The 20403-nt window shown below is 50.3% G+C and overlaps 1 protein-coding gene across 2 annotated transcripts in view; it reads left to right on the plus strand.

Annotated features, from left to right (window-relative positions):
- Positions 1 to 623: 623 nt before the first annotated feature.
- Positions 624 to 20403, plus strand: part of PBX1 (PBX homeobox 1) — a 136501-nt gene continuing 116721 nt past the window's right edge. For both annotated transcript variants that reach the window (XM_064148234.1, XM_064148235.1), the window contains exons 1-2: positions 624 to 1052; positions 3591 to 3664. In XM_064148234.1, the coding sequence (XP_064004304.1) occupies positions 862 to 1052; positions 3591 to 3664 (265 nt within the window). In that variant the 5' untranslated portion in view covers positions 624 to 861. The remainder of the gene's footprint in view (positions 1053 to 3590; positions 3665 to 20403) is intronic.

The following is a 20403-nucleotide window of genomic DNA, read 5'->3' on the forward strand; positions in this document are numbered from 1 at the left end:
CCAATGGCGCTGGGGGGGCGGGGAGGCGCCGCTGCCCCTTCCTCCCCCCGCCCCCCGGGCTTCTCCGTGCCAGTTTGAGGAGTCCGGAGCCGAACAAAAGCAGGCGGCGAGGGCCGGGAGCGGTGCGCGCAGGCCCGGCGGAGGGGTCGGAGGGGGGGCCCGCTGCCGGCCGCGAAGCGCTGTGGGCAGCTAGCCCGCCCCTGAGCCCGGCCTGAGGGTGGGGGGGAAAGTTTGGAGTCCTCCTCTAGAGCGCGGGGGGTCTCCGCCGCGCTCCGGCCCCAGCGCTGCCATCGCGGGCGACCGCTCCGCCCCGCTGCGGCCGTCGCTGTTGCTGCTGCCGCCGCCGGCTCTCCGGGCGCAGACCCTGCCCCGCCGGCTCCTGCCCACGCCGGCCGGCCTGCCCGCTGCCTCCCCGGGCGCGGGGCTGAGCTGCCCTGCTTTTGGAGTCGCCGCCGTTTCCCCTCCCTTCCCCGGAACCCCCCCTCCCTGCCTTTCTCCCTCCCTCCTCCCTCCCTCCCTCCTCCCTTCCTCCCTCCCTCCTCCTCCAGCAGCCAAAGGGATTTTTTTCCCCTTTCTTTTCTCTCTCTCCTTTTTTTTTTTTTTTTTTCCTTCCCCCCCCCCCCCCCTATTTTTCCCTCCTCCTCCTCTTCCTCCCTGCTGCGGAGCCGGGCGCCAGCGTGAAGGATAAATAAAAAGCGAAGAGAAAGAGGCTGGGGAGGAGGAGGAGAAGGGGGGGGGGAGCAAAGAAGAAGAAAGCGAGCAAGAAAAGAAAGCGAGGAGCCAGGCGGCCAGCCCAGCCGCGCCGCTCCCGGCAGCCAGGGCAGGAGGCGGCGGCAGCGGAGCGGGGGCCGGCGGCCGGCGATGGATGACCAGCCGCGGCTGATGCACACGCACAGCGGGGTGGGGATGCCGGGGCACCCGGGCCTGTCCCAGCACATGCAGGATGGACCAGGCGGGGCGGAGGGGGAGGCAGGCAGGAAGCAGGACATCGGAGACATCTTACAGCAGATCATGACCATCACGGACCAGAGTTTGGATGAAGCGCAGGCCAGGTGAGAACGACGGAGGGAGGGGGCAGGTGCCGGGGAAGTTTTCCGGCCCGGCCTTTGTTGTCCGGGTGGGGAAGCGGGCCCGGCCGCGGGAGCACCGCGCACGGACGGGGGCTTCTGCCCCCTAGAAATTCGGGCAGGAGGAGGGAAAAAATGGTGACAAGTTAATCCTTTCTCATCTCCTTTTTTTACCCCTCACCCTTCCAACTTCATGGCGGTTTACGGGGATCGTAGCGCCTACAGCCCGCGCTCTCCCTATTCCCTTCCCCTCCGGGGGTCCCAAACTCGGGCTCGACCGGGGCGGGCGGCCTGGCTGTTGCCAGCCTTTTTTGGGTTGGGGGTTGATTGAAGAGGGAGGTGGTCGGTGAAGCAGGCTGTATGTGCTCTGGTCTCCTCCAGAAGCGGGACAAAGTGCTGCTTAAAAAAAAAAATAGGGGCGTTAATAATGTTCTTTTTCAGGGGCCTGTAGTAGTGGTGTCGTTTATAAGGCCGTGGCTTTTTTGACTTGGGGGATGCATATCATCTTTTCTTAATTCCGGAGGTATATGGAAAAGAAAAAAGGGTGTAAAAACCTGTAACTGAATTTCCCCATTGTAGAGGAGTGTAGACCTAATCTGCACCTTCAGAAGTGCCAGCAGAAGTTGAGGGAAGGGAGGTGAAAAAAACGCCCAAATTTAGGGCACAGTGAAAGGCATCATAATAATTTATAAAGGAAAAAAAGTTGCCCTGAAATGCCTAGCATCCCTATGAAGTGTTCTGGGCTGCAGAGCTGCTAGGTATGGTGTTCATCGCCCTGGCATTCATGCCCCGAGCCGGAGCAGTTTGCTAGAATACATTGTTCCTAGAAAAATGCACTGCACAGCCCCAAAACTTGCATAGTGAGAACTTCCAGAAGGATAAAAGCAGCCCCTAAACCTCAGCTTACGTCCTCCCACCTCCAGAGCCTGTTAAAAGCTCCTGCTTAACGAAGAGGCTTGTTGCTGGACTGATCTTATTAATTTTCTTATGTTCTTGCCGGGGCAGAGTAGGTGTGAGGAGGAGGAGGAAATCATGCACTTTCTCCCCAGCCAGACCTGGGGCAGTGAAGGGATCATCCTTCAGAAAGTTGCAGGAATTGTGCGTGTTCCTGCCTGGATGATTTAGTGTAGTTAATCAAATCAATAAAACCAGAGCAGAGCTAGGTGAGGGCTCTGTGGGTTTGCCTTGCTTGACTATTTCAGCTGCTTCCTCACATGCTCCTTCTTTTTAAAATTATTATCTCTAGCGCTGAGCTGCCAAGCATGCTGTATTTGTCAGCGATGTTTGGTTCTGCATTTCCTCCATCCATCCCGCTATTGCGTGGTTATTTTGTTGCCTCTCTTCTTTTAATGAAGTTTTGGGGAGATCCAAAGTGCCAGTGTGATTTGTAGGAGGGCCCCTACAGCATATGTACGTGATTTGTGTGTACCCAAATGTCTGCACCCATCTGGGTGTGCTGATAAGGGGATGCTGTGGTTCTGCAAGGGTATATACCTTTGAGAGACTTCGTCAGAGACATAAATCTTTTTAACATGTTGTGGGTGGTGGGGTAAGTAGTGTGAATGTTTGCCAGATGTTCACATCGTCGTTTGCGTGTAATTTCGGTTGGTAAACAGAAATCCTGTAACGGGCGCCTGATAGCAGCAGCCCTTTCTACAACTAGGCTCTTGGCTAAATAATTGAATGGCTTAAGGGAAAATAATAAAACCATGCTATTTCTTTGCCTCCGCGGGCACATAGGATGTTTTAAAACCGGCAGGCTAAAGCCACCCCCCCCCCCCCCCAAAAAAAAAAAACCTCCCTCCCCAGAAAGCACAGAAGAAGGGTCAGCTCTGCAAGAGCAGCAGCTGAAGAGAGGTATTGGTAGCATGCCCTCCCCTTCCCCGAAGCAGCTCGCTGTCTGTTGTTAAATGTGCTTACTGTCCCAGTTGTAAAGAATTAGATTTTAACACCTGCAAATAAGCTGAATGTAAGTAGCGTGGAGGCAGAGGAATGGGTTTCTTTCTTCATCCCTGCCTGTGTGCTCCACGCTGGGCGATGGAATTGCCTGAAATTGACAGCTCTAAGCGGAGTATGTATCCAGTGCTGGGGCAAAGGTGGGGTTATTTCCCCTCGGCCTTGCAGTACGAAACTAATAAAGCACATGGCTCGATTTAACATTGGAGATGGGGGACAGAGCCTAATGCTCTCTGTCTTGAACAAGACAGCTGAACCGAGCTTGGCTCCCCAAAGCTGCTGGCTTCGGCTCGGTGCATTGCCTGGCTCGCACCGGCGGTGGGAGCCGCTCGGTGGCAAAGGCGATTTTCAAGCCATTCCTAAATTGGCATAATTCATCTCCTCTGCGCTAGATAAGTGCTTGCTTGCGGCACTGGCGCTCAAGTGCTTGCACGGGAAGGCAGTGAGGCCGAGGGGGCCTAATGGTATCTCCCCCCACCTCTGCACGCACATGCCAGCCGGTGTGGATTTGGAAAGTTGTTCCTCGTGGTGAGATCCTAACCTCCCCCTCCCCTCTTCTCTCTCCAGGAAACATGCTTTAAATTGCCACAGGATGAAGCCAGCCCTTTTTAATGTCTTGTGCGAAATCAAAGAAAAAACAGGTAGGAAACCGATGCTGTTGGTTCTGTGTTTTTTTTTCGCTCTGAGGGTTTCATTCCACCAAGTTTGTGGCCCTCCCTCCTCGTGTAGCAGTATTGAAGTGGGAAGAAATAACTTGCCGGTATTTAATGCTTCTGGCAGTGGACTTGCATGGTGTGGTTTGTGTCTGGAAGGGAAAATATTATGGTTTAATTTCTATTGTATGGTCTCGTTTTATTTATTGCTTTTTCTGGAGAGAATCAGAAATCAAACCCTGTGCAATTCCTCTCTTGCTCTAGTTTCTCCTTTAAGACATGGCACTGCTTAAAAAAAATAATAAATCCTGAAGTGCAGAGTGGGGAGGGGGAGCCTCGACAAAGGGAAATTGTGCAGTTTTGCTGCTGTTTCTGTTCAGGTAAACAGAAGGGTTTCTTGCTTTATTTTTTTTAAAGAAAGGGTTATAATGCTCTTGTCTGCCAATCATCCAGGCTACCTCATGTAAGAGCCAGTTGTCAGTTGCCTTTAGTGAAGGCAATATATTAGATTGTTAGTTACTTTAGGGTACTGTTGTTTTATGGCATGGGGTGTTCTCAGGCTTCTAAAGCAGCTAATGGCATGAGTGCCTTGGTTCTGCTGTTTCCCACTTCCCAGACCTCCTACCATGTACTAACACACTTATAACACATCCCAGGGGGGCATTTAAATTTTAAAAGCAACAATTAAAAAATAGCAGTCATCAATCAAGGGTGATCTTAAACAGCAGATGCTCAGGGAAGGACATTTAGCAACACTCACCGCTTACATATTTGTTGGATTTTTTTTTCATTATTATAGAAAATGGTGGGGGGGATACGTTGGAAATTTAGTAAGGGGAGGTGAGTTGAGTTGTCTCTGCGGTTGACCTTCTGAGACAGAGTTGAACGGTGGGCTTTTGCATGCCGGTCTAGCTGCCTCGTTTGAGCAGGCTGCAAAGTACTTGACTTCTTTCCCCCTCCTCCCCTTTTACAACAAGGACTGTAACAGTCAATAATTCATATCTAAACCATATAAGCAAGGGCATGACATGAATGAAAGTGACAATAAATATGATTGCACACCCAGTTGATATACATTGATAGTTACACATAAAAGGGGAACAGCTTTCAGAAACCTGAATCTCTTTTTTTTTCCCTTTCATATATATATAAAACCTCCTAGTGTGAGCAGCTGATTGAAAATACAATTACATGACTCTTGCAATATATCTGAAATGACTAAGGGGCCCTTTGTTAAACGTTGTTTGTGCAGCGTGTAGTCCAGACAAAGCACCGACCGATGGCATTCGGCTCTCTGAAGTCCTCACGGCTGTGTGGCCCGGTCTGACCTTCCAGAGGAGTCCTTCCTTATGGACTTCCCATTAATATCAAGCAATGGGATTGGTATAGGAATCTCCATACCATTTTTATCATGTAATGTGAGGGAGGCTGCCTGGAGAGAAATTTCACAGGTTTTATAGTGTGAATCACCCCAAAAAAGAAGAGCCACCAAATTCCTTTCCCTCTTTTCTTCTTTACCCTTTTATTTAGTGTGAGACAAAGGAAATGTTTGTCTGTCTTTTCTCCACGTGTTTGCTGCTGCTTACCTTGCCCGTGCCGGCGCGCATTTTGTCAGGGTAACTGATTAATCCCAGTTTGGCTTTGCTACTGGTGCAGTTGTAAAGTTTAAGGGATGAGGAGTCTGTTAGGACCGAAACGTTGTGGAAAAGCCAGGTGACCTCAGGGATGCTGCGGGGGTCCTAGCAGGATGGGGAGCTGTACTTATCTGCAGTGACTGAGTGGGATGATTCCTGTCTCCTAAGGAAAATTAAGAGGGATGGTGTAGGGTGAAACATGCTGCTTGGAAAAAAAGAATTTTCAGGTGTCAGCTGGGGGTGTCTTTTTTTTTTTGCCTTTTGTTGCTGTTGTGCCTGTGTTACTTGGCTGTGGGGCTGCTGTATAGAGGTTCCCAAAGAGGCTGTTGGAACTGGCTTTTAGAGTGTTGTTTATCTAGCCCTGGATATATTTATGGTGAATTATTTTACTTTGCAAATTCAAAGACCTCCTCCCCCTCTGCATCCTCAAAAGTCACACTTCCTAAGGAAGCAAATGGCTGGATGGTTTGGTTTGGTTTTGGTTTATTTATTTTTAATTATTGCTCTCTGGGCTCAAAGCTAGGAAGAAGTTAGCCTTGGTTTCTTTTTTGGGGGGGGCTGAGGGTATCGTCTGCTTCTGGTTGTTTTCTCCTTCCTTGCGGGCAGCGATGTGAAAGTTGAGCCAGCTTCTCTCTTCCCACTCCCATTTTTGCCTGTGTCGAGTTTTGAAATCCTGGTGACTGTTTGTGGTCACTGGTGGGTGTTTGGAAGTGCGTGTGTACATCTTCCCCCCAGGCATTACGATGTGCAGAAATGTGCGTTGAGTTACCCTGCTGCCTGATTTAAGTGACTCCAGAGCCTAACGGAGATTTTACCACCATCTCTCGCAACGTTATGGCTAATATTTCATAGCCTTAACGTTGTCTCGAGCAAACCCAAAGTGTCCATAAAGTTCTTAGAAAAGGAGCTCGTCTTGTGTTGCCCAGAGTTCCCTTTTGCACTTGAGCTCTTCATTTATCGCCAAGCATTTATAAACACTTTAAAAAATAATTCTAATAACACACACACACACAAAGCTCGGTGGGTCGTCTTTTGTCTGTGACCCGGAGGCTTTCTTTTGTGGTGATGTGTGTTTAGAAGTAACAGAAGTTGAGAGGCTTGATCTGAGCGGGAGCACATGGAGGGGGGAGAGGAAATTGCTGCTTAAATATACGTATAAGTTGTCGGCGTTCATTTGGTGTATTTTCACTTGCTCTTGGTGGCTTTGTTGCGAGGGAAGGGGCCGGACTGCCTTCAAATGGCTGGCTGGCTTTTTGGAATAATAATTATGGAAATGGGAGGCATTGTTGTCCTAAATACAATTGATTTCTCCGTCAATAGGGATTGAAATCGGAAATTGCATTGCTGATTTACAGAAAGTTTGGAGACAGGGGGAAGGGCTCTGTCTTTATGGCTTTTTTCCCCCTTGTTTTTTTTCTCTCCTTTTTTAAGCTGTTCTCTGCATGAGCAGAATAGCTAAGCAGAAGAATCAGGCAAGGCGTATGCAGACGTGGGGTCCTTGGATGGCAAACTGGAAAATATCTGCTGTCAAAACGCAGCAGCATCTATTTCAGCTGTGAGCCTTCCCCAACTCCCATCTCGTTCGGCGGGGACCGGCGGGGAGAGGCTGAGCACAGGATATATGACCATTTAATCTGATTCCTCCTCCTTAAGAGCTTTTCCCATCCTTTCACTTTCTCTGCTGTTTTGGGGGAGGTGAAGGCATCCGGCAAATTCTGCTTCTTAAAAAGACCCTGACTTTGTATTTGAAATACCCTGAATTTAATTTTCTTTAACACTCCCCTATTCTGTGCTGAAGGAGTTCGGGTTTAAAAGGCAAATGTACATGGGGGGACGTATGGAGTGGAATATTTATAGACAGCACTGATTAACTGTGCAATTGTTGCTGAATAATGGGTTTGTTTTTTCATTTTTTTAAATTTTAGAACATAATAGCTATATAAGGTGCCTCTTAGCTACCTTTCCCTGTGCATTATCTTCACCAAACTTAACTCAGATCTTTGGAGGAGGTAGGGTTTTTTCCCCCTTCTTTTCTTCTTAACACCCCTTTGTTCTCTCCAGATCTGTGTTCAATTAACACCCCCATCACAGAACTGTAGTCTCTCTTTTTTTTTTTTTAAATGTCTGTTACTGTATTTCACTTCTGACACCTCTCTTATTATTCTTGCCTGCTATTTCTCTTTAATATAGCAATTACGATATAGGGTTTCTTTCTTCTTCCCTCCTTTCTCTTCTCCCCCCTCCCAACTAAAGTCCCACCAAGAGCAGCACAGGGAGAATAGAGGTGGCCGCGATACAGTGTTTTTGGGGTGCAGGACAGAGTTACTAGTGGGGAACACTGGCAATCCCATGGCCCCTGGGATTTTTTTTTGCAGAGCAGGATGGGGCAGCTTGGTTTCCTTCCCCACCTTCCTTGGCTCTTCTCTAGATTTTCAAATCCTGTCCTTCTTACCTTGCATTTCCACTGAGGTTTCCCAAAGCACAGGGGAGAGTTAAATGCCCCAATCCAAGCTTCAGCACGATTTGTGCACCTAAGGCTTCGTTCTGCTCCTGCAAAAGCTCATCGTGCGAGTGCTCGCAGGGGATCGCGGTCCCTGCTCTGCTCTCTGCAGGTCTAGTTCTTGCCTGGCTGCTCTCTCTCCTGCCTTTCAAAGGGGAGGAAACTTTTGCTTTGATATTTATTATTGTATTTTCCTCTAGTAGGAAGGTTTTGAAGGCAAAAGGGATGCTTCTCTCTAGGTGGGGTCTGTGGGGTCTGTAGGGGTAGAGTCTTTCAGCTTCCTGGCATGGCTGCTCATGAGGGCAAGTAAAACATTTTGGGAGAGCAGGGCCCGGAGCCAGCACTGCCCAAAGAAGCCTCCTTGGCTAAATTGCTTCCAGAAACCTGACACTTTCATGGAAAGGGAGGGAAGGGAATTTGCAAGGGGATGGAAGATAGGGATGGTTTGGAAGGGAAGGCAGCCTTTGGGAGCCTTTGGCTTGGTGGTGGAGGGCTGTGTTACTGCAAGAAGAACGACTACCTCTGGGGACTGATTGGGAGGAGATGAAAAACAGTCATCCTGATATGTCTCCATTCCCATCCAAGTAGGTCGTGATGGCTGGAGGGAGCAGGGTGTGGAGGGTTAGACCTGTGTCACTGCAGCAAGTCCTTTTTTCAGGCTCTCCACTTTCAGTGTGGTGCTGTCCATCAGGGATTTTCCAGGGATGGACAACTCCAGAGGATGATATTTGCAAGGAGATTTCTACTTTTCCTTTTTAATTTTACATTTTTCCCCTTCTCCCCTGGTAGCATGTGGTTGGAGCTCTTTGAACAGAGTAGGCTTAATTAGTTTAATCAAAATTGGCCTCCTGCAATCCTCCAGGGGAGGAGATGGGAAGCACAGGGCTGCCAGTGGGCTCTTCTTCCACCTCCTCCCCTTCAGCTCTGCCAGCAAAGCAGAGAAACCAGGCCCGACTCGGTACAGTGTAACCTCTCCTGAGGGACTCCCCACGATTTAGGGAGTGCAGGAGCAAGCATGTTTGGTTTTGCTTCAAGGCTTGTTGGTTTTGTTGGGTTTTTTTTTGTGGGTGCCTGAATTTGAATAGACTTTGCTGTGACTGCAGCAGACTGGGAGGATACTCTTGGAGTGTCTGCTGGGTCCCAGCACTATCTGCCCCATTTGTTTGCTGCTGGAGGATGGATAGGCTTGTCTTCCTGCCCTTTTCCCGTGCTCCCACGTCTGCCAGCCTTTGCCCGCACCAGCCTCCCTAGGCTTTGAGTAGCAGTGACTGTTGGGTGTGTGTCTGGGGAAGCAGGGTGCTGGGAAGTGCTGTGCCGGCAGCCTGCTCTGGCAGCCTTGAACGAGGCACACGGGAGAAGGAATTTTTGTGTTCAGTTAATGCATGCTAGAAATATACCTGCACTAACCAGATGTGGGTGTAAATAACAGCTAACCAGAGCATCCTCCTTGCTGCCACGGGTCTCTCCTGTTCGTCTCCCCTTGCCTCTGCCTGGTCTTAGCAGCAAAGTTGTGTGGGTCAGTCCAGGAAAAGATCTCATTATTTGGCCTTGCAGCTCCAAACGAACAACTCGGAAGATATTTCAGGCCTAAATTTCTCCAGGGGACGATGGTTCAAGTTCTCCTATTTGAGACCTGCGAGGGGATTTCCCCCTCGGAGCGCTGTCTGCAAGCAGAGCTTTTCTAAACGATCTCAAATGTTGCATTTACTCCTGTTAGCAGGCGCGCAGGCTGCGTGCCGGCCCTGGTTTGAGGGCAGCAGCTGCAAACGAGACGTAGAGAAACTCGAGACAATTTCATCATGGCTTGTTTGTTGTTGGTTTTTTTCGGTTTGGTGGTGTGGTTTTTGTTTTCTTCTTCCCCCATCACAAGGAAATTACTGGGTGCAGCAACTGTTTAGAGGAGTAGGGTGGTGGTTTAAACACAAACGGGTTTGTTTGCGGCGAGATACACTAGGGCTGTGCTGGTGCTTCTGCTGAATCAGAGCTGGGGATTTTGACGAGGAGAAGGGAGGAATACGGAATTCCTCCTCTGCCTTTGCTTCAGCACCTCATTCCCCAGCTCCTTCAATCTAGGAGGTTGCTGCTTTCTCTGCTAATGGAGCTCTGCAGAGGGTTTTGTGCTGTCTCGGAAATGAGTTGTGAAGTGTTTTGCTACTGTTTTATTTTTCCTTCCTTTTACGTGGTGCTTTGGGAGGCAGGAGAGCCTGTCGTATTTGCTCAGTACACTAGGGGGTTGGCTTGCAGCTGGTGTAAAATGCCAGGTACCCACTTGGAACGGAGGTTGACTTTGTGTCTGTGTTGTTTTGGTTTGTCTGCTTTTAACATTATTATTCCTACCTTGCATTTCGGTGGCAGTTTTCCTGTACAGCTAATGTCACCCTCTGGTAACACATGCTTTGTTTTGTTTTGGGAATTACTGGGGATGGGGGAGGCTGAGTCACAGATTCTGGCTTCACGGACCCCAGGACAAGATGCCCCTGCTGGGCTCCATGCTTTTGGGCTGAATGTTTAGGCTTTTGGGTGCTGGGCAGGGGAAGATGATGCTCCTTTGTGCTGCAAGGATGTGCACTGTACGGTGCACAGGGGGACTTGGTGCTGGGCTGGGGTTTGGAAAAAGGTAATGTGATTTACAGCAATGGATCTGGTTAATAATCTCCAGCAGCTTCTGTATACTCAGGGGCTGCTTGTATTCCCAGCCAGGTGTTTGCAGACCGGATCAATATGGTCCTATTTGCATGGGGCTGTCCATAATCTAATAGAACAACCTCAATCTGCGTCCTTTGCTTTCCCTGAACATCCACTCAGAGATGATCCCGGTCTGGTTGGACTGGCAAGTGATCCCCACGGCAGGAGAAGCTCTTTGTGAACTGTATGGCCCCTGGACTACCAGCCCAGGAGTTGCTTGTGGTGCCCCAATGCTGCCAGTGGGTACTGGGTGCAAGATTGTGCCCTGCAGCAGAGCCTGAGCTGTGTTACACCTCTGCTTTTTGGGTGCATCAAATGTCTGTAGGCTCTGCGCAGTGCTTTGCAGGCTGTTACCTCCCCAGCATGCTCCAGAGGCATTGACATCAGGGGTCTTCCAGGAAATCCTTCCTCTTGCCATGTTGTTTTTGGGAAGCATCTGCTGGGAACCCTATTTGAAACCAAAAATGATGATTTTCCAAGCTGGGCAATCAGCAGCTTCTGGTGGGAACTGTCTCCAGAGGGGTTGCATCCCCCGGCGACTTAAATAATACGAGGTGGCGGGCGGTATAGGGATAAATTACAGAAAGCCTTGGCCCGAGGAGGCCGTGGGCTGAATACATTTAAGTGTGGTGTTGTCAGGCTGGCAGCAGGGCTGGGGAGGAACTCGGGTGATGCTTTCTTCTGGTGCTGGGGATTGGTTGGGCTGGGATTGCTGGTTTGTAACTATGTCGATGTTAAAAGAAATGGGTGGGGGGAATAGAACGGAAGAATTAAATCTCTCAGCCTTCTGTCTGTGAGCCCTGCCCCTGTGTATTTTTTGAGATGTAAGCTGGAACAGAAAGTCACCTCTACCAGCTCCTGCGATGGTGGCAAAGCTGAGGTGGCAGGAGAACTGGCAGCAGGATGGAGGGGATGTCTGCTGGGGGAAGCTACCTCACTGGACTGCTGTGCCTGCCGAGGAGCAGTGTGCTGCTGCTGCTTCTTGGGGTTCTGGGGAGGATGCCAGCACAGATAATAGAAATTCCCTCTGACACCTAGGGTGAGCAGCACATTGTCACCGTCCTCTCCCTGTCCAGCCTTTTATTTATAGGAGAAGCCTTTCCCAAAATAGCTTTTCTGTGTGCCCTAAACTGATAGGCTGTTTCACGCATGCCACCACCATCCCCTACCCCCTGGCCTCTTACTTTAAATATAACAATAAATTAAAAGGCTCTGGAACAGCCAGTGCTGTGAGGAGCCCCTCTGATCTAAAATGTTAACTTTACTATTTTATTTCAGCCTGTGTGAGAGCCGAGCAGAGCTACCTTTGCAAGTGAGCTGAGCCGCTCTAAATGCTGGTCTCACCTAAGCACAAGCACAGAAACTCGGTTCATCTCCATGTCCCATTTTTGGTTTTGCAGGCAGCAATTTGTAACACCACATTTGGCCCAGCCTGGCTGGGCTGCCTGTCCTCGTTTTATCAGAAGAGGAGAATCAAGTTTCTCTCCTGGTTGGATAGCATTTTCAAATTCCAGAGTGATGTCGATTAGTAGAATTAGCAGTGGCAGGTTAACCGGCAGAAATACCCTTCCAGTTGCAGAGTGCTTGTTGCTGGTCGCTGCTCTTTTCCCAACTCCAGTGGTGCTGGTCCCAGACATGTCTCTGCAGCATGGGGATTTTTCTCTTGGTTCAGCATAACTGTTTCCTTTTGACATTTGATATTTACAAGGCTGGAGCCAAAATGAAAGCAAATCTGCCCGTAACTCTGGAGAGTGTGCCTTTCTAATTTCAACCTTCATGTTTCAAAACCCGAGCTGCTGGTGGGTGTATGTTTGTTTACACACATCCTTTCTTTTTATTTTTTTCTTCCCACCCTGCACAGTGTTTTTTCTGGCAAAACATTAATGATACAATACCTGGGGCCTCTGGATGGGTCAATCTCCAGTTGTAAGCTTTGAATTTGGCTTTTAACTCCCAAGTCTCTAGTATTAGTAGTTGAAAGTGTTTTAACTTAATCTCTTGTGTTTGAGAGGGGCATGTTTATATCCAAAAGTATTGTTGTAATAATACTATTGCGAATACTGCAATAACATGATTACTGCAAATCTCTAGGCAAAAGGCACAGTTCATGGGGTGAAAGAAATGAGTTGGAAGGAGTTGCAGCTGTCAGTTCTGACTTCATAGCACAGGACACTGTTTCCTCTCTGGTACATGTTGTGTGAAGCGTGTGCTTTCCAGAAGGATGTTTGGCCTTGTGTAGGAAACTTTCAGGCCGTGGGATGTGCTGTACCACCCTGATGGAAGTGACACTTTGAAGGGTTAGTGACCCTTGTTTTGCAAAATGTCACCTCTTCTGATATGATTTTGTGAAGCTTCTGGCTGCTGAGAGCAAGGAGCCTGCAGCGGCCCTGCTCCTGGTGCAGTTGCAAGCAGGGGGGGAGCAGGTGGCAGGAATGATGTTTTTGGCAAATGCATTATTCCTCTGGAAGATCCTGGCTGTTAGATCTGGTCAGCAGATGTGGAGTGTTGATCGGTATCGGTGGTGGGTAGGGGAGTTGCAATGTACTTCACTAATGGAGAAAAACCCAAGGAGCTATTCCCTGATTTATGCTTTCGGTGATGTGAAATGAAGCAGTCTGAAGTGCTTTGCTTAGCAAGCTTTTAGCAGACCACTTCTTCCTCCCTGCTTGATGCAGATTTTTCCAGAGACCGTATCTCAGCTCCATCTCTGGGAAGGCAGAGGTGCCTGGTGGGGCATGAACCCCTGAAACGCATCCGGGAAGATGCAAAGCATTGAGCAGGGGAGGAGGGAGTGAGCAATGCCTGCTGTAGCTCACTCCAGAGCCCCGGTGCAGTTCTGTCCCCAAGTGGCTGAAAAGGTCATTTAGCACAATAGCAAACAGTTAATTTTTTTTTACCCTCCCTCAAATAGTCAAATTCTCATCCTTCCTGTGCTGCAGGAGTTTCTGGAGGGGGTGCCCAGGGAAGGATTAGCAGCAGGAGTGCCTGGGCCTGGACTGTTCCTCTCCCGAAGGCCCCTGGCTGCTATTTGCACAACTTGGGGTCTGCCTGCAGCTGGCATTTCCCCCGTTCAGTGGAATTTACTTTCTGCCTGGCAAGGGCATTGGGTAACATTTGCGCACCTGGGCCACTTAAGCTGCAGAGGGGCTGGGGGATGCTGTGAGAAGGTCAGGGGTCTCTGCTTTCCCCATGGGCAGGAGGGAGCAGGGAGTGCAGCTGGTGGGTATTGCGTCCTCCACCTAGGCAGCAAGTGGGAGGGTGAACATGGTGTTATGCAGCCTGGTGGTACCTGCACAACCATTGGGATGCAGTTCTGATGCGGGGCTGTCCCTTGCTGTGCAAAGCTCAGACCCTGCCTGGTTTCTTCTTGCCAGTGGATGGGTTGGGCAGCCAGGTCTGGGCAGCGGGTGTTTGGTTGGTTTCTGTGGCAGGGGGTTTTTGCAGCATTTGTCTGGGAGGGGCGCAGCCTGGGGTGGGATTTGTCCTTAGAAATGGCTCTTCTGCATCCAGATAGAAAGCTGTGGGATTCTGATGCGTGGGCTGTCGAGGGTAGGATGGCACATGCAGTAGAATGATGGCATGGCTGAAGGTTTTAGGGACACTATCTCACAGGCAAATAGGGATTGTTTATTGTGATTTCAAATCCACAAGCAATATGGGAGGAAATGAGGCGCAGTGAAGGGTGGTGTCAGGGGAAGTCCCTGGTCTTTCCATGCTTCCCAGGCAGGTGACAAAGTCCACGTGAGTGGAAGGATGGCATTTTATTTCCCTTTTATTGCAGTATTTGGCCATGGCCTCTTGCAAAGGCAGTGCACCTGACTGGCTGGGTCCTGGGGGGTTTAACAACCAGGGCAGAAGGTGAGTGCTGGAGGGCTATGACACCATGGTGGTTCCAGCCCCAGTTGGGAGCTGTGGACACAGCTATTGGAGCATTTCAATCCTTTGTGCCAAGGAATGCAGCTATAAGTGAGGGCCGTGGATGGACCTGCTTCATCACCTGTAGGCTGCGGTGGAGAAAGGAGCTGGAGCTGTGCAGTTAGGAGAGGTCCCTGAGGTTTGTGTTTGAAAGAAGCTTTGCTAGAGTAATGTTTAAGCTGTTTAATTAGAAGGCTGTCTGCTGAAGAGGGAAACTGCCTCTGTAGGGGTTTCTGGTTATGCCATGTGTCCTTTTCCTGGACCCTCTTGCTTTATTTTGTGTTCATTGCCTTTGCTTCACCATTTTGGGGATATCAGGTCTGCTACCCTAGAGGCAGCCAGGCTTCTATTAGCACCCTTGAGTAGTGATGCTCTCTTTCCTTGGGAGGCTCTGTCCAAGTATTCTTCTCAGCCTCTTGCCCATTGCATGTAGTCAGCAGCCCACTGTCTTCCTCTTGACACATCTTCTCCCTCTGTGCAGATGCTAGTATTGAGTTTGACCCTGATCAGCATGGTTGCCCTTGCAGGCTCCTGGAGGAAGCCCATCTCTGTGGCTCTCTGGAGGGCTTTCTTAGCCTTGATGTGGAGTGTTGAGGAGACCTAAATAAAGATCAAATGAGAAACATACAGAGACAAATGGGAATCAGATTTAGGAAGCAGACGAGACAACCCTTTGGAAAGGGCAAGGGGGTTGTTTGCTTTAATCAGCCTCCTTGGGTTTCAGGCAATAATAAAGCAGATTTGTTTTCTTTAACCTTCTTTTCCCCCAGCCTCCTCTGTTTTCCTCTATTTCTCTTTCTGTTCTCTTAAGAGCCCTGAGTCCAGTAGCCCTGAGCACTCACCTTCTGCAAATGGTCAGGCCAATCCATGTGATTGCTTGTCGTCTTTTTTTTCACCTCCTTCTGTCTAGCTCTCTCTTTTTGGAGCTTGTCACCTCAAGCCAGGCTGCCTTGGCTGGGCTGCTGGGAACAGGTCCCTCCCAGCACCAGAGGAGCATTTCGAACTGCAGTGAGCAGAACAAACTCCTCCAAATGGGCTGAGGTTTTCTGTGGAGTTGATTTGTCCTGGCATGCTCTACTGTGTACTTGAAAGGCAGTCGCTAGGGGCCTGGCCATGCTTGGAGGAGATCAAAGTTGCTCTGTTGGAGGTCCTGGGCAGTGCCTCTGAGACGCTTGAGTTACCTCCAAAGGTGGTGCTTGGGGACCTATCAGTGGCTGGGGTTTGAAAAGAAGGACCTTGTCTTCCTGCCCTTCAGGAGAGGGTTGTTCCCATGCAGAAATGTGCTTCCTTCCCCTTCTCCCTTTTTTCCATAGGCATAATCTTCATGCACAGCAGGTGTATCTTGGGAGGGTTGAGGCCCTGTGTAGCTGTGGGTCAGTGAAGTCCAGCCTTTGATCCCTTCTACTTCCGAGAGTCCTGGTGGTGAGTAATCATCACTCCAAGCAGAGGCCAGGCTGAAGCTGGGATCACTGGTTCCCAAGACCATCTGTGCAGCTGTCTCCTGTGCTGGGCACTGGGCAAGGGAAGTTTCTCCTACCTTGAAGGAGAAAATGTGCCCAGCTGGGGTGGTTTCAGCAGTGCCATCTGTAGCTGAGCTGCTGCAGCATGCAGGGCTGTTGTGGTTGTGTCCCAGGCAAAGCTTCCTCGTGCAGCATTGTTTTTTCCATGTGCTGGTGGCTGGTAGACAAGGAATCTGGATAACCTCTGGCATGTTCTGGTGCATTGTTTTCATGCACTCTCCTGGGCTTTGTAATTAATGTCTGATTAAGGTCTGATTTAGGTAAGATTTCCTATTCTGGAGAGTAAGGTCACCCACCCTGCTGAGATGTGCTAGAGAGAGGCTGGTGGTGAGCAGCCTCCAGTGTATCACGCTCCAGGCAGAGGTTTTGGTGGCGGTCAGAATTGTGTACCAGTCGGCCTCAGGGGTGTCTTCCTGTGTTTAGTGGGTGATGGAGCACTTTGTCCAGTGCACACTTCACTTTCAGTGCTCAGCAGGTCTCTTGTGAAAGCTGCAAAGCTGTGTGTGCAATTGCAGTCGTTTTCCTGTATGGCTTGGCAGACCTTGCATGTAGACTTCGCTGGTGATCTTCGAGGGAGCCTGCGTCTGATCCCAGTGCGGGCATCTTGCTGCTTAGTGAGAGCCGTTCAGGATCAATTTGTGGTGCCAAGGAGGGGCTGATTCAGTTAACGTTTGCAAGACTACCACAGGCCTTTCCAGTTGCAAACTGGTCTGGCTCTGCTTTGAAAAGCAGAGTGAAACAAGTAAGACTATCATGCCCTGTGGTGGCTTTTCCAGGTCCCTGAGGTCAGCACAAGGGAAATAACCTCTGTGGCAATGCAGGGTGAGCATCATGCCTGAACAAGGGTTCAGGGCAGCAGAAATCATGGTTGCAAACCTCCACCCCAGTGTGTAACTGCACTGTGGGCATTCATCTCCCCTACCTCATGCAGGTGGGTGCTAGGGGAGCACACAGGTTCTTCAGTGTTCTGGTTGCATCCCAAAGCTCCTGATCCTAAGCTGCATTTCATCTTCCCATGGTTCCAGAGAGGTCTGTGCATAAGATGCTTCATGTTGCTGCCAGCAAGCTTCCCTTTAACCGCACCACGGTGAGGCTTTCTTTAAATTGTATTTTATTAGGAAATTCCCATTTGGTTGCTTTAAAAAGCCAGCCCTTGTGGCTGGCCCCTGGCCCACTGCTAACAGATTTGTTTGAGAAAAGGCTGCGTTGGCATCTTGCTTTATTGAACATGCCTCCTGGGAAGGCAGTTTGAATATCCTTCTGTCTCCTCGGAGCAGGGAGCTCTCAGGACTGCCTGCCGCCATGGGGATGGGGAATGCTCTCCTCTCCCTTTCCCTCCCACCCCTGCCCCTTGTCTCTCTCTCTTTTTTTTTTTTTTTCCCTTTTACTTTCCAGAGGAGAGAGAGCGCTATGCACCCTGCGTCCCGTTCCATGCAGCTTTTCTCTTTCCCCACGGAGTTCATCCAAAGTTCGTATCCAGACGATGAACAAAGTAGCTCAGACCTTTTCCTGACTCCTCACCCTTTGTCCTCATCGCTTAGTGACCGACAGGAATCAAATGCCACAGACAGGCTGATGGGACAGGGCTGTGTGAGAGTCCAAGGAGGAGTGGAGCTGGATAGACAGAGGGCTCGTGTTTAAATTCTTCTCCCCTTCTCTCTCTCCCAAGAAAGGAGAGCAGCTTTCCCTTTGAAGGGCAGAGGGAGGTGTAGCTTATCTTTTTGCCAGAAAGCAGATAATTTTTTAGTGACAATAGACATAGGGAAGAAGGACCGGATGGAGTTAGCCTCAGCGTTGCACTGGGCGTGCCTCCTGCCGGGAGAGGGGAAGGAAAGGGCTACAGCCTTCTACAGATCAGAGGGATGGAGGCTACTGGTTTGTCTACATCACCTCTCTGTGGACCAGAGGCTTTGGGTTCAGTCCTGGCCCCCAACTGTTTTAAAGGCTGCATTGTCCTGGCTTGGTCTTCCATATTGCACAGAAAGGTGGTTTGGTCTGGTTTTGCCTTGTTCTTGCATCTCACCTGGCTTGACAGCTACCCTTGGGGGCAGTAGGTGGTACCCCACGGAGGGCGTAGGGGAGTGAGGTTTAATGTCAGAGGCCTCCCCCTGCCAGCAGGCAGCATGTGCAGGCTGGTCTAGTTGGGCAGCTGCATGAGTCGGGCTTCTCACTACTACCAAAACCTGGGAGGGGGCTGTTAACCATGCTGGCATTGGTGTGCTCAAGAGACTTGGTTCAGCCTTTCAGGAAGGGGAAGGAACACTTTAGCCTGTTTGTTTGTTAGCACTTGTCTAACTCATTCAGCTGTCAGAACTGGGCTGACTCCTGATGGGTATTTTTCCCTCTTCCAAATGTCCTCACCACTGTTCACCTGCTTTCCTTTTTTAAATGAAAAGTAACGATAACAGCGAAGTCTGGAAAGTTCCAGACGAGGAAAGGATGGCAGCACCTCATGGCAGAGGTGTTGTGGCAGCCAGGCTGGCTGTAGCACCAAGTGCGGCAGAGGTTGGAGGGTAAGGATCTCAAGCCTCCAGGGAGAGGTCTCCATAAAATGCATGATGACCTTCACTTGGGGCTGCTCCTCGAGGTGCTGTGATCCTGCAGAGAGCAGGGCTCTGCTTCAGTCCTGGGTCTTCCTGTGACTGAATGCATTGTGTCTCTCTGTGGCAAACAAGTATCCTCTTCTCAGTCTCCTAAGGGGAACCTCCTGGTGCAAGTCTGGCAGGGTGGCAGGTCTCCTAGAATGTGTTGCCTCTTAAGTCTCTGGAGCAGGTTCCAGGGATGTGATGTGCAGCAGGCTTGGGACCACCCTGTTGGCAAGGAGATGAGAATATACCTTGTATAGAGCAGCTCTGTGCCTGACTCATGCAATTGGACAACGAGGGGGAATGCTGCTGTCAGAAAGTGTTTACATTTGGTCCTTAAATCTTGGGAAGTGCCCTGGAAGCTTTGGGTGAGAGGAGGATCTCTTGAGTTTGTTTTGTATGTGCAAAGAGATTGGTCATGGCTTAACTGAGCAGGAACAAATGTTATCTCCTCTGTTGGCAGAGAAGAAACCAAATTGCTTGGCAAGTCCCGGGAGTGATCAGGGATCTGGGTCAAGTCTCTGTCCCCAGCCCTGGCTGCAGCATTTCACTGGGCTCTGGCCGCTCTCACCGAGCCTGCTGCTGGCGCTGCTTGCAGAGGTCATCTTGGAGGCGGCGGCAAGGGGCTGGGGAGGTCCAGCATTTGCCCTCTTTTGTTTGCCGATTTTGCAGAGCTTGCTGATCTGGGCCCTGGCCAGCTCGTCTGACTCACAGGAATCATTTCACGAGTCTCCTGCACCCTCCATTACCTGATCCGAGTGCTTCCTGGCGTGTCGGCTCTCACCGCCATGCCACCGCCGAGCAGCGGCCGTGAAGGGAGCTGTGCACTTGTGCAGCTTGCGTCTGCCGCAGGCTGCTGCAGAGTGCTGCTGGCAGGGACTGGAGCCCAAGTCTCCCCTGTCACCCTTTGCAATGTGCCCTTTGCTAGCAGCCACCTTTCGTGGCCCTGCAGATGGTCTCTACATCTCTTTACAGAGACACTAGCTCTGTTTGAGAGGCTAACTACAGTTCTTGTTTAAGAGGAGCAAGCTTGGTGGCTTTGTCCCCTGTACTGTGTTACTGGTAGCAGTAGTACTGGGTGCTGTAGGAGGTAGTTTGGGGGATTCACTCTCCTCTTCTCTGGTTGCTGTAGGGCTGCTGTGTTTTTATTCATAAATGCAACTGGTCAGACTCAGAGGAGGATTATGGCAGTGAGAGAGACCTTTTACTATCCACAGGCGACTTCCAGCACTCTGCTGTCTCTGCTAAATGAGGTAAGTCAGCAGGAGGTGACCAAAGTCGACTCAGAACTCCATATGCTGCAAAGTCAGGTCCCTGTTGAGCAAAGGTGGGTGTGAGACACTCTTGGAAGTGCCGTGCCCTGTGAGCTGGGCAGCAGCCTGGAGCTCCTGCCTTCCCGTTGTGCTGTGAAGTATTTTCTTTGCATGTGTCTTTCCCTCCTTGCTGCCACAGGGAAGCGGCTGGGGCATGTTCCCAGCCCAACCTCGTACCCCTGCCAGGTGCTTGGGTTGGCAAAGGGCTGCTGTTGCATCAGGCTGGGCTGCACCCAGTGAGCGTGGGGGAAAGGTCCCCGTGCTTGCAGCAGGAGCATCACTTAGAGTTCCACATTGTGGCTCCTCCAGGAGCTTGGGGAAGTCTGTGGTTCTGTGGCTTGTTTCCATGTGCCACATGTGAATGTTCCCTCCTCTGAGTTCTGGTAACTTGCAAGAGTTGGGTGTTTAGTGGCATTCTGGAAGCCCCAAGCCATCTTGGTCAAGTGGTCTGTGTCTGAAGTTTGCAGGTACCTCGTGGAGAGCTCTAGAGTACAGAAAGGAGATAGTTTGGTACAATCAGGGACTGGCATACCTCAAGAGCTACAGAGCAAACCTCAATTATGGACTGGGTGCTC

The sequence above is a fragment of the Pogoniulus pusillus genome, chromosome 8 (genome assembly GCF_015220805.1).
Source record: "Pogoniulus pusillus isolate bPogPus1 chromosome 8, bPogPus1.pri, whole genome shotgun sequence".
Taxonomy (NCBI): domain Eukaryota; kingdom Metazoa; phylum Chordata; class Aves; order Piciformes; family Lybiidae; genus Pogoniulus; species Pogoniulus pusillus.